At 30.6% G+C, this 13,535-nt stretch overlaps 1 protein-coding gene across 1 annotated transcript in view; it reads right to left on the bottom strand.

Moving 5' to 3' along the window:
* Positions 1 to 13,535, bottom strand: part of LOC118186572 (prolyl endopeptidase) — a 161,400-nt gene that overhangs the window by 63,860 nt on the left and 84,005 nt on the right. The window contains exon 8 of the mRNA XM_035356683.2: positions 3,651 to 3,799. Coding sequence (XP_035212574.1) covers positions 3,651 to 3,799 — 149 coding nt within the window. The remainder of the gene's footprint in view (positions 1 to 3,650; positions 3,800 to 13,535) is intronic.

Below are 13,535 nucleotides of genomic sequence, written 5' to 3'. Positions count from 1 at the left end.
TTAATAAAATTAACAAATAAATGTTAAGCTTTTTTTTTTTTTTTTTTTTTTTTTTTTTGTAAATTTTGATACCCTTTAGATCATAAATGCTTCATTACTTCATAAATCAAGCCTTCATATTTTTAATTTTATTATTTCTACATGCCATCTTACTAGATTTAAACTGATGATCTAATATTTGCAAAAATCCCAAATCCAGACTCGTGGAAGTCTCAACGATGTCAGAATGACTGATTGTTCTTGATGCAACAACTAAACAAAAAGGAAGCTTCAACTATTTCTTGACAATTTGCCAGCCAAATTAGAAGCTTCAAATTTTATTACAGGAAACTGTTTTTATGGCACGTTCTTTGTCCAACTGCTTGATGAAACAGTTATCAGTTTGCAAAATGTGTCAATGTATCAAATGCTGTTTAGTGGATAACACAGACTGTTAAAATCAGAATCAAAAAGTTGTGTTCAGCACTGTTTTAAGAAAGCAGGCTTTGAAATTTCAAGTTTTGTGTACCCTCTGTGAAAACACTAAAGATGAAACTGAACTGTTTGAACTTGTCAAAATCTGTGGTCATCCTCAAATCCGAGAATTATTAGAAATCTATGGACACTTGCATACTGAAGATGCCAATGACAATATCTTTTATTTTAACTGTATTTTATGATGCAAGCTTTACCAAAAATAACTTGGACAGCAATGAGGAAGACAAATACACACCAGAGAAAAAGTGTGACATAAAAACTATACAGATGCCTTAAAATATACCTCTCAATTAAAATAATTCATAGTAACTGTTGGTGACAGTGAATATCATTAGCGACTTTAAAATCCACGAGAGAAAAAAAAAAATGCTTTGACTCTGAAGATTCTGAATCTGTGTAATGGATTATTCTCAATATATTCCTGTAAGTTCAAATTTCTAATGTTCATTTTACACAACAATTAAAACTTTTTAATCAAGAATTTTCATTTTTCACTAATTTCAAATTCAAATAAATACCTGTGACTATGTGATGTGTTTATTTAAGGGACAAAATGTCTGGTTCAATGGGTGTCCCTTATTGGGAGGTACTACTCTGTGTGTGTGTGTGTGTATAATAATGTTTCATTAAAAACTAATTAGTAAAGTTAAATAATTCTCTTGCACCAATGCTGCAAAGAATGAAATATGAATTTTAAAAACAGAGTATTATAATATTCATATAAAGCAAATAAACATTTTAAATTATGCAAATTCAATTGCAAACAAAATAAGTTGATTAATTATTGCTGCAAACTAATTTGCAATCTCATTAAATTCAGAAAACATAAATAAATAAAGTGCAAGCATGTAAATACTAGAAAAGCATAGTATAATCCCAAAAATTTAATCTTAAAATTTTTTAAATTTTAAAAATAAATTTTAATCTGCATAATGTGAACAACTGTTGAGCAGACAGAAGACATATCTTTTGAAGGGGAAGTTGCTCCCCCCAACCTAACTCTTCTTACGTGTGTGTGTGTGTGTGTTATTATGGCAAAGCCTCGAGGGCTATCTGCCTAAGGGGAGGGATGCCTTCGTGGAGGACTTTCTAAGGGAAACTGGCTCGTATACACGTTGCACATGGGGAAAACCACGAAAACGCCCATGCAGCCAGCCCGTTTGCGGGATTCGAACCTCGGACCGAACTACCAGTGTTCAGCGACTTTACCGCTCGGCCGCTGGTGGGCCCAACCTAACTCTTCAATTACCCAATTTGTGCTTCGTCATCCATATAGATATGGGTTAAAAAATATTCCTTAAATTTATTATTAAAGAAAAAAGAACATAATAGATGAGGAATTCAATCAACTTCAGTGCCTCTGTGTCCGAAGGAGGAACACTGAAATCAATTAAAATCTCTCTTTTTCTTACTTTATGACTTTTCTGAGAATTTTCCAGCAGCTTAATGCACAAAAATACTAGGCATGATTATTATTATTATTTTTTTAAATGTTTTATACCCATTTAAAAAAATGTTTTTATATATTTTAAGAATAGTCAAGTTATTTTGCATTTGGATTATTTTTGTTATTGTAAAATAAATTTTAGGCAATCATCAAGGCATAAGTTTATGATTGAGTATACATTTTGTACATATTTTGTGCATGTGTGTGTGTTTATATACATGAGGATTAGTTCATTTTGGGGGTGTTACTGTTGGGTGTGGTGAATTTTGATAGTTATCTGATTGAACTACCTTTACTGTTGTTTTAAATTCATACAGTAACACTTTAAAAATGTCATTTGGCCTAATCCAGTTAACTACATTTTTTTTTTTCTTTTCTTTTTGCATAATCATACACAGTTTTCTTCAGCCATCAATTCAAGTTCAGTATGTTCACATATTATGGCTCCTGTACTTATACACTATAAATAAAAATTGTAATTATCTAAATTTTATCTGATTGGTATTTTATATCTTGCTTATTTTTCTTCCTTCATTCAGGTTGATTCATTTCAGTTTTCTGCTGAAGATATAGTAAAATAATAAAATGTAAACAAACAATGACATATAACTAACTGCCTGTCTAAACATATAAAGCTTCTGTGGGGTACACATGCTTTCTTTGGTTTTATGTTCAACAAAAAATTAAGGTTTTTCTCAAAGACTGCATATAATTTTCAGGCCTTTCAAGCCCGTTGGTAATGACTATGATATGAACTCTGACAATCATTCCTAGCTACGTAGTTACAAACCTAAATTTTGGAAGCAGAATATTCCTGATATTGGCAAACATATAGAAATTTTTCTTCTGTCCAAATGACATGAGTTTTCAGTGCTTATCATCTTCAGTAATCATTTGTTCTAGTGATTTTTTTTTCCAGTTATTTGGTGGTTGCTTATGCATATTAATCCATTATACTTAATATCCTACTGAGAAGCCAAGGAATTAATTTTCTAATAGGGGGCAGAGAATTATGTCTTTGCACAAACCTTAGCAACATCAGTGATTACTGTCTGTGCGATTATATGGCCCACTGCTAGCTACCTCAGTTACTGTTCTACAATGTTTCTATTTAACAATGAAATTACCAATGCCTGACATGGTCAGTTTTAACAAGCTTGAAATATTGTGAACTGATATGACTCTTATACAGTATATGATAATAGCACAAGACTACAAAGTCATTGAATTATCTGTGCAACCCATTTTAACAGTGAGCTCTTCAATGCAACACACATAACTGAACTTTTCCGTGCAATATGTTTTTGAGAAAAATCACCTAGCTCCTCCTAATGACCAGAATCTTCTGATTTTGATAAGTGTCCTACCTACTTGTCAATTAGCATACGTTAAATGTCAGTAAGCTGGCCCATCAGGTTAGACTGAATGTTTTACTTCTAAGGAAAAACAATAACCATAACTGGAATACAAATGACACTTATTTGTGTCATATTAATGCCTCTTATTTATATTTCATGAGCACTTATAAAATTGCATATGAAAGTACTCCATGTAATATTACTGTTAATAAATATCTCTGAGTGCAATGAATCTCAAATTATGCAGATCTGAACAGTTTTGAATTCCAAACACAAATAAACCAAAATAAGAACAAAATAAAACTAAAAAATTCAATAAAAGTAAATTTGAATTTAATTAAATTGGAAAAAAGTGGGTTTCAGATTACCTCAGCAGGCTTCTTCAAATCCATATTAACCAATTTGTACATGGGAGCATTTTTATCAGTAAATATAGTAAAAATGTTTCCTTCGTTATTAACGTACTCATATTCAGCTTCAAATTTTTCTGTGACTATTGCTGTAAGTGGAAGAACACCTAAGAAATTTGAGAAAATGAAAATATTATCAAGCAACACAGCCTATTCTTAATATTCTATGAGAACAGCATAAAATTATAAGATACAGAAAGATACATGTAACTCTTCATCAAATATCTACATAACTGAATAAATTTTTTATCTATTACATTAATTTAAAAACATACATTACGAGTATATCTTAGCATCAAAGAATGTAAAATGAAAGAATAAAAAAGTACAGAGACACTTTTCAAATAAGTTTTAAAAGTGGTATAATTCATATCATAATAATCCAGAAATATTTTCAGTTGTTATCAGTTAGACGAAAGACGTTCACATATTACCAACAGAAATACATTATAGAGGTTAAATTATCTTCAGTTCTAATTTTATATGTTTTGAACCTTGATAGTTACAATAACCTAATAACCTATATACCTATATACATTATATCATCATATTTCATTAGAACTGGTTGCAAAGGAATTTTAAGCGAAAAAGTATTATCATCCCATATTTAAAGCTGACAAAATGCTTAAATGAATGAATGATATTCAGTTCTTGTCACACAAAATGTGAACATCAGCAAATAAGTAAACATTTATTACACTTAACAATGGACATTATGGATGGCCCATAAATATAATATAATCTTGGCATGGCAAAATCCTCCTGGAAGGATAAAAAAATAAATGAAGAACTATACTGTTTTTCACAGAAATCATGAATAAAAAAATTATTGCACTCGCATCAGATGTAAGGTATAATATTTTAACAAAAGTTAATTAAAATAAATACTATATTTTTAATAATGGTATTCTTCAAAATTAAATTATGTTCAATACGATATACTTTATTTACAACAGATGCATTCCATATATGCAAATTCTCAGTGTATTATCCAAACACAATAGATTAATACTTTCAGAAAAAGTAATTCCATAGCAAGACATACACCATAATCAGCTTATGTCTTCTTTTGTCTATAATCCCTCCATGTTTGCAGTTCAAAACAAAGTTTATTTTTGCTGTATTATAATGTATCTTATGCTTATTAGCCAGTTATTATGTTTTTCATCTTTACTATAAGTTCTTTTATCAGTATTCCTTACTAGAATGGAAATTAACTTTGACTATATTTAAGCTGAGGGTTTTGAATCTTGGAAACAGCTTCTGCCCCTTCTATTTACAGTTAGTTTTTTTGTCAGCTTTACTTAAAAGTAATATTCCAGCTTTGGCATTCCCACCTGCTTATGTGGCAATAAAATAACTCTTATTTCTTATTCTACTGAATGTGTAGTCATAGACTAGATTACCTACATTTGAATTTAACTGTCTGTTATCACTTAATTTATGTAGCCACAAGCAATGATTTGTCTGTAGCCAAAGTTGTGCCTTATGTTCATTTTTCAACTAAAATAAAACAGTTATTTTAAACATGTTGAGATGTAGCGATAACTCATTATTAGTCTAGTAGCATTTGCAGGACTTTAGTTTCCAAGTACCACAACATCCTACATTGGCACTTGAATTGTTTATGAACTATGCTGCAAGAACCACTCACTTTCACCAAAAGACTCCAATTCTACCTTGCAGTAGGAAGTCCGATGCAGTTTTATCATAGACAGGTCTGATGGTCGAACATTGATGTTGAACTATTTGGAAAATTAAATTCACTTTTTGTTATATTCCATTGGAGAGTTGCAAAAGGTCACTACAGCAACCGCTGCACTTTCAGAACAGGTCTTTAGCTGGTACAAAGGTATCAGGAAATTTTTATAAGGCAAATCAGGGAGTGAAAATTATAACTTTCAAGTTTTTAAAACAGCCCTTCTAAAGACGTTTGGTGTGGTGAAAGATAGGATGAAATTATAATCCAAGCTTTTTAGTAAATATCAGACCAGAGACTGTATTCTTCTATCGTGCAAAAAGATTTTGATACGAGAGTGACGAAGAAAGCGACCCATTCTCATTCGACTGCTGCTAACACACAATCGTGACATAGTATTCTCAAGAGCCCATATCAACTGAATCATTAAGGCTTTAAAATGTGTCTGTTTTTCAGACAGCTTTCTTTAAATACAATATGAATTTTAAAAGTAAAGATTATTTTTTTAGGTAACTTCTTGGCAACTGGGGGCGTATGTGGAAAAAAAAAAGATTTCTCTGGTAAATCAATACCAGAAAAGAATTGCAAACCAACGAGAAAAGAAATTTAGGGAAACTGGATGTACACATAAATTCTGATGGCTAGGTTCCATAAAAATCCTTGAGCAATGGGAGTGAGTATATGCATCTTTACCGAGAGATTACGTCCTTAACACTTCCTGTACTTACATAAACAAACATCAGTTGTAGATTTGGTAGTTGATATAGTTGATTGTGCCAAAGCACACTAGAGCTATCTGCCTAAGAGTATGGATGCCTTCGTGGAGGACTTTCTAAGGGAAACTGGCTCGTACACACATTACATATGGAGAAAACCATGAAAACACCCACACAGCCATCCCATCCGCCTGGAATCAAACCCAGGTTATAACTACCAGTGTAGTAGCTCTCTGGTAGACACATCTGTTGTAGAAATTCAGGTACCTTAGATATTATTCACAACAACAAAAAAAAAAAAAAAAAAAAAAAAAAAAAAAAAATGCAACATGATCCTTTACTTCTTGCGATTTACTTTCATTGATATTAACTTCTATTATGAATTTCTTTACAATGACTGTGTGAGTATGAAATAACAAAATACAATTCTGTTTATTTGCAATTAAGGCACTTTGTTTTCTCACAGAATTTGTTCTGTAAGTGAATTTTGTATTTTTTTAAAGTGTTTGGAACATCACTGAAGTTAATAAACTTCTCTGTCACCAGAAAATATCTACATTTAAAAGAACATTTCTAAAATTCCTTCGAAATATACAGTGATTGGGGAGGTTACTGAAGTTCACAAAGATTTTAAGTCCACAAAAAAATATCTACAGGGTATCAAAACAAAATATAAAATTTTAAATGGGACTTCAATTGTAGATGCTATGAATATAGCAAAAGATTACAATGCAATCTGATAAGTTCAATCAACAATTTATATACAAATGGAATCTATATAAATTCCATTTGTATATAAATTTATATACAAATGGAAATAGTTAGGTGTAGGTGTCAAATTGCCAAACATGGCTTGTGAGCTGGCAAAATCATTTATTATATCCCTTGTTCTTAATCAGTGTGGCAACTCTGTAAACATGTGTTGTACTCGCCAACCGCGCGACGTTATCACTAACTGTAACCGAAGGTGATTTCAGTGACACACAGTCATGTCGCTCTTTTTCCTCCAACGTGATTGTCTGTCGACTGTAGTAATTAAGTGTTTTTAATGATCTTGCCCATGGTTAACATATAAGTACTATAAAATCCAGTTCTGAACAAAGCAATCATATAAGTATATTCATCCAGGTTCGTAATGGATTTAATAAACACAGAACTGATGATAGCTTTATAAAATTTATTTTCCAAAAGAAACACTTTACAAATCTGGTTGAGAAGAGCTGCATGAGTACTTTTTCCACAAAAGTACTCATGCAGCTCTTCTCAATATGACAGAGCATAAACTACTAAGAACTACTATTTCAAACTACTAAGAACATTAAATACAATGCTATGCAAAATTCATCTAAACAGCCAATCTCACACAGAAGTCTCTCAATACTCTGAACTAAACTCAGAACTGAAGTGATGCTCTCTTCAGCCTTAGGTAGTTTTCTGTCCACCGAGAAATTTCCAGTACCTTCAATATCTGAAAATTGCTGGAAGGCATATGCAGTTACAGATACATACAGAGCCGGATACAGTAACAGTTACACATAAATTTATTAGTTATGCAGAGATCAGGCAAAAATGTTGTAAAGACCTTATTTTAATCAAACTAATTATTTTTAGTTTAAGAAACTTTCCTTTCCCTTCTGATTTCAATTTCCTGCTAGAATGTAAATTTAATTATGTATATCCAAATCTAAGTGAGTTGGAAACAATAGTTAAGCAGCAGTTTTAAGAGTTCGCAGTACGAGAATTAGTTCCGAAGTTATGATGCATGATTGAAGCAGCTCTGTAAGTAAATAGTAGTTAGTGCCATCCACTTTCTTTAGATTATATATATATTCTACGCTCTGCTTTGCTGTGTGCAGCCAATTTAGCTGTTTAGATAAGGAGACAGTCATGTAGCTGATCCTTACCTTATTGTGATTGAACATCCTACTTTCTGTTCAAGTTACTTAACCACAAACAGTAGTTAAAACGTGGGCACCAAGTGAGTACATTTTTGCTCAGTTTAGTTAAACATTTTTGCTTAGTTAAAAGTTAGTCAGTTTAGTTTAGTTAGTTATTATAACCTACTTCTGCCGTCATCTGTTCTTTCAAGACCTAGCGAGAATTTGCTACCTAGTCTTTCAGTAGGGTCTACCAGTGGATGATCCCAAAACACACAAGACTCTACAGTGTCACCAAATGATCAGCAAGTTTTGCGAATTTTGAGGATTTCTAGCCAAATTTGGGGACAAGAATTAGCAAAACTGTCATCAGCTTGGCACAACAATGTTTATGTTAAATGGACTAGACCCTGTAACCTTACTTTTCTGGCAGTTTCACTCTCTTCAGGCCTTTCATGTTTCATTATACATGAGATACAAAAATTTTACATAAGATTTCACTAAAGTTACATACAACGCACAAAATTTGTAACAACAATAATAATTCTTGCTTTAATCAGTATTAAGTGTCTTCCAACTGCATTGTATATTAACTTCTGGTTTTTTACATTGCATGTTTATGTACATTCTCCACTATTCATATTAAAAGTTCAATTACAATGATGCATTTAAAGGAAAATTTGTTACATAACATTTTTCGAGATAATGGACACACACCTGATCTATGATTTATTATACAGTAATGATTCAAATAAAATGCTGGGCAAATTATTTGTTTATGAAGACTCACAAATTTGTTGATGAAGTTAATTTTTATAACTTCAATCATACTGTAAGCATTTCATTACTTTCCCTGTGTAAATATTTTTTATGCTTATGTTTCTGGTATGGTTTTGCTGATGTTTATCTTTCAGTTCATGTTAACTAAAATCACGTTACTTAAATATCATATACAGTACAAAGTCCGTAATCCGGACTCGTCGGGACTTCGGCGATTCCATATTAGGGGTTTTTCCGGATTAGAGATCATCAATTTAAATCTGGTAAGATGACATGCAGAAATTATACAATTAAAATATGAAACCGTAATTTATGAAATAAAATGCAATTATGATCTAAAGAGTATCAAATTTTACAAAAAAAAAAAAAAAAAAAAAGAGAGATGCTTAATATTTATTTGTTTACTTTATTAAACATTAGCAGCTACCTGGCCAGCCTTCGTCTGGCTTTTAAATGTATCTGAAAAATGCCTGAATGTTAAATTTAAAAGCTGCGAAAATTTTAATCTGCAAAACAACATCCTAAAAATAAATAAATAAAAATCTAACAAGTTTCAGATTTTAAATTACGTCCAAAGGGGCATTTATGTAACATTTTGTCTGTTACCTTTATTTATAAAATATAAATTAACCTACTTCCCTTCGCAAAATTTTAAGAACTCAAATGGTATAAAGGAGGTTAAGAACTTTGTTTCCTAAAAAATCACTCAAAACTTTTCAATATCTTAAAAACAGTGAAATCAGCAATAAATAATATAAAAGATTACAAAACACAAAAAATTCTGAAAAGCAAAGTATAATTAATGATATTTTATCTTATATTTTCAAGAGAGAAAAAAATTACAATGAAATAAACTATATCCCTTAATACAAATATTATTTATCCTAATAAAAAATTAACCATTAATTGAAGAAAAAAATGATGCAAAACTATTCAATATCTTAGAAACAGTGAAATAAACAAAAAATAACATGAAATAAACTCAAAAAAGAAAAAATTCCACACAGAAATTTACTCTGCAGAACAACTTTATCAAAAAAAAATCAATAAAAATGTATTATACATGAAAAAATGACAATGAAATATGTCAATTTCTTAAAAACAGTGACATAAGAAATACGATGAAAAATTGTTGCCAAACCCATATTTCTAAAAGAATGAAACTACTCAAAATGATTCGATTTTATCAAAAATCTATCAGCAACAATAAGAAAGGAAAATTGTTGCCAAAATCACATTTTTAAAGATGTGAGAAGCATACTTGGAAGCTTCATTTAAAAATATTTTTAAAAATACAAAATATTATCACTTTTCCAAAATTCTTTTTATAAAAGCAGTCAGTCACAAGGATGAAAGTTTAACGTGTCCAAAAATCAAAGAAAAATAAACTGTACATTTTTAAAAATAAGCTTTTTTAGAAAAATTATCTCATTGAAAAGGTGTTAAGCTCACTTTGTTAAACAAATTCATATTTAATCGATTTATTGAGACACAAAATTTATTTTAAGTTCGTAAAATAGCTAAGTACCTACGTTTCATGACGATGTGAAAATGGAGAGTGTAGAGTAAAATCTCGCCTTCCTATAGCCCATTATGTCTCAAAATGACACGATTTCGTTACAAAACATAAAATAAAAAAAATTCGAATTTGAATTTCGAAAAAATCACTTCAAGGTGCACTGGCTCTTGTCTAGATGCACCCATGTACCAAATTTCGTAGCCGTGGGTCTATTAGCTTATGCGCAGCGCGAATGAAAGATACACACACAGACAGACTCTTTTATTATATGTAGAGATTTCTTTCAACGTGCGCATGCGTGAAGCATACATTACGCGCATTCTTTATGCGCATGTGTAAAGTTTGTGGCTTTGAGGTCCAGATTATAGATCATTCCGGATAATGGACGTCCGGATTACGGACTTTGTACTGTATCACCTTATTATAAAATAGTGCTTCGTCTATGCTGGCTTTTGTAATATTAATACATTTACAACCTTCACCAGATTTATTTGTGTTTAATGACTGCCTTTAAAATTTTACATTAAAAAAAGACCTCCATTCATCTAAACTCTTTTCTTTTTTAAAATTTCTTTCCACATCATATTACACATCAAATAGAAACTAATTAAGCATGCAGACTTGCCAATTTTGAGGATCTCTTGAACGATAATAACATATAAACATCAGGTATACAGACTGAGAATTACAAACAGTATCCCCACTTCTTGATAATTTTTATCTTTCATTTTTATTAGTCAACCTATTCACTATAACTTATAAAACATTATTTTACAGGCATTTACTCTGTGAGTATTATTACAGGGTTCGCACATATTTCTGCACACGGAAATTAAGTACTTTTAAGGACCATTAATAAAAAAATTTAAGGACCTATGAGAAAATGGGAACTGAATAAATTCAATCAAAAATATTATTCTATGCATGAATTTCAATTTTGTAATACCATCCTAAAAATAAAATAGATCCCTAAGTAGTATGCATTATTACTAAACATGAATTAATTAACATAATTATTAATAAATTTGAGAATAAAATAAACTTTACGCAATTTATCAAATAACATTAAATACAATATTTTACACTTATAATAGATGGATATATTTGAAAGAAGATAAGTGACATTTACGTGTTACTAATAGTTGGCTTTAGGTTGATTTTTTTATGTCTCATTTTGTGACATAGTTGGTCAGTCTAGAGATTTAGTAAATAGCAGGTATTAGATTTTATGTCAAGCGGCATAGGTTAAAATGAGAAGTAAGATCATAATCAGCATGATTATAACAAAAGACTGAATGTTGTCACCGCTGCTGATTGTCCAGAGAGAGACATGCTGATTCGAACAAACCTGAAAGCCCTGGTGTATGCACAGTTGGCAAGTGTTGAAATTTAGTCAGGCTCTGTTTGATACAGTTAGCGTCATAGCTTTGTGTAGTGTTCCAGAAGTTGTAACCCAGTTAATATACATTAAAGTTCAGATAAGCCATTAAAGCACCAGAGGTGATAAGTTCTTTTGTATTATTTTAAGTCTCACTAGATGCAAACAGTAAGTTTTATTTGAATTTTAACATTTTTGTGGTTTATCTTGTAACCACAGCGAGTATTAATGAAAGGCAATAACTCTCTTTAATATGTAGAGATAATGTTTAAGGGTAAGCAGTTAATTATAAATGATTAAATTAGGTAATAAGACAACCTTAGTCATTATGGATTTACATGGCCACTATTAAATTTTATTTTTTAACGATATTCGTTAAAAAAATCCTATTAAAATCACAATCTACTAGAAATTCACTGATTAAAATACATGTAATTTATGACATTGATTCTTAAACGATATTAGGATAATTACACATTAAAAGCTACAACACATTTATGTTTTGTAACAACGCTCAACAAAATATTTATCCGTCATTTTAATTTGAAGCTTTCCCAAACATTTTGGCTAGTTTATATCGATTTCCTTCTCTTTAAGCATCTTTCTAATAATGAGAGATTTGCTTCAATATGCAAACCAATGCTGTCGCTAGTTTCTGCGTGCTTTATCTCCTAACTTATCAACTTCTGCACAATGTACCTATGAAGGTTTACTTTATCTGGTAAAAGTTAAATAGTCCCAAACCCCAGACAGACGTGAATTAAATTATTGCTATGTCTGAAAGTAACAACAATATCAGGCAAAGGTTTAAATAAACCTCTTATTTAAAAATAACTTAGAACATAAGAGCATGTTCTGATGCTAACAAAATCAATTACAGCTCATGTTGACATAATTAAACAACAGCAGTCAAATTCAAATTGTGGACTAGTGGTCAAAGATTTTATTTAAATTTAATTTAATCTGGCTCAGTAAAACTCTATCATTTGAGTAAATAGAAATGGAAAATTATAGTTAAGGCTGAAATCATAAACAATTGTGGAATTTACTTAATAATAACTTCACATATCTTTGAAGAACAATTTTCTCTATGTATTCAGTTTCTTTCTACAACCCCTTTACCTATTCATTTTAGAATTTTAAGATTTAATTAAGGATTTATGTTATTCTAAAAAACACTAAATGCATTTAGAATATATAGAAAAAGTGGCTAATTTTATTTCTTTAGTAATATGAATATTCAGAAGAAATATGAAATATATATGGTAAAGGCCGGTGACAGAGCTGGTGTGGCAGAAATTTTACAATTTAGTGACACAAAATATGTACAACAAAATCTAGAAATGGCAAAACTTTTAGAATTTAGAGCAGGCATTGGAAGCAGAAGTTAAAAAGGCACTAGGCAGCAGAATTTAGGATCCACAGAGATTGCATCAGGTGGGAAATTGCCTATTGCTTGCTTTGTGTGTGATACATTAAGACATATAAGATGAATCTTTTAAATTTTAAGTTTTTAATTTCTTTATTAATAAAAAAAATCCCTTTCTATAATGCCTGCCCAAGTGATAAGATTAGAAGCATTTTTAATATTTTCCATGCTTGTGTCTGGTGAAAAGTAGAGAAAATAAAGAGAAGATAAACATGTTAAGAAAAAGATTCTAGTATCAGGAGTAAAACATTCAAATATTATGATTTCATCGTTCTTCCAGACGTTCTCCAAAAAGTAAGAAATTGATCGCAAACTTTCCGTAAATCATCCATTACATGTTGATACCATGGAGATATTTTTCATTTTGTCACATATTTCTCGAATCTTCTAGAATCGTGGGTCTATAAATCTTGCTTTCAAATCTTTCTAAACTTTCTAAGCTGCA

Source organism: Stegodyphus dumicola, chromosome X1 (assembly GCF_044657685.1).
Source record: "Stegodyphus dumicola isolate Sdum_Otavi_A_Nest chromosome X1, ASM4465768v1".
In the NCBI taxonomy this organism is placed as follows: Eukaryota; Metazoa; Arthropoda; class Arachnida; order Araneae; family Eresidae; genus Stegodyphus; species Stegodyphus dumicola.
Note: the sequence above shows the minus strand (reverse complement) of the source record. Positions and strands in the feature narration are given on the sequence as shown.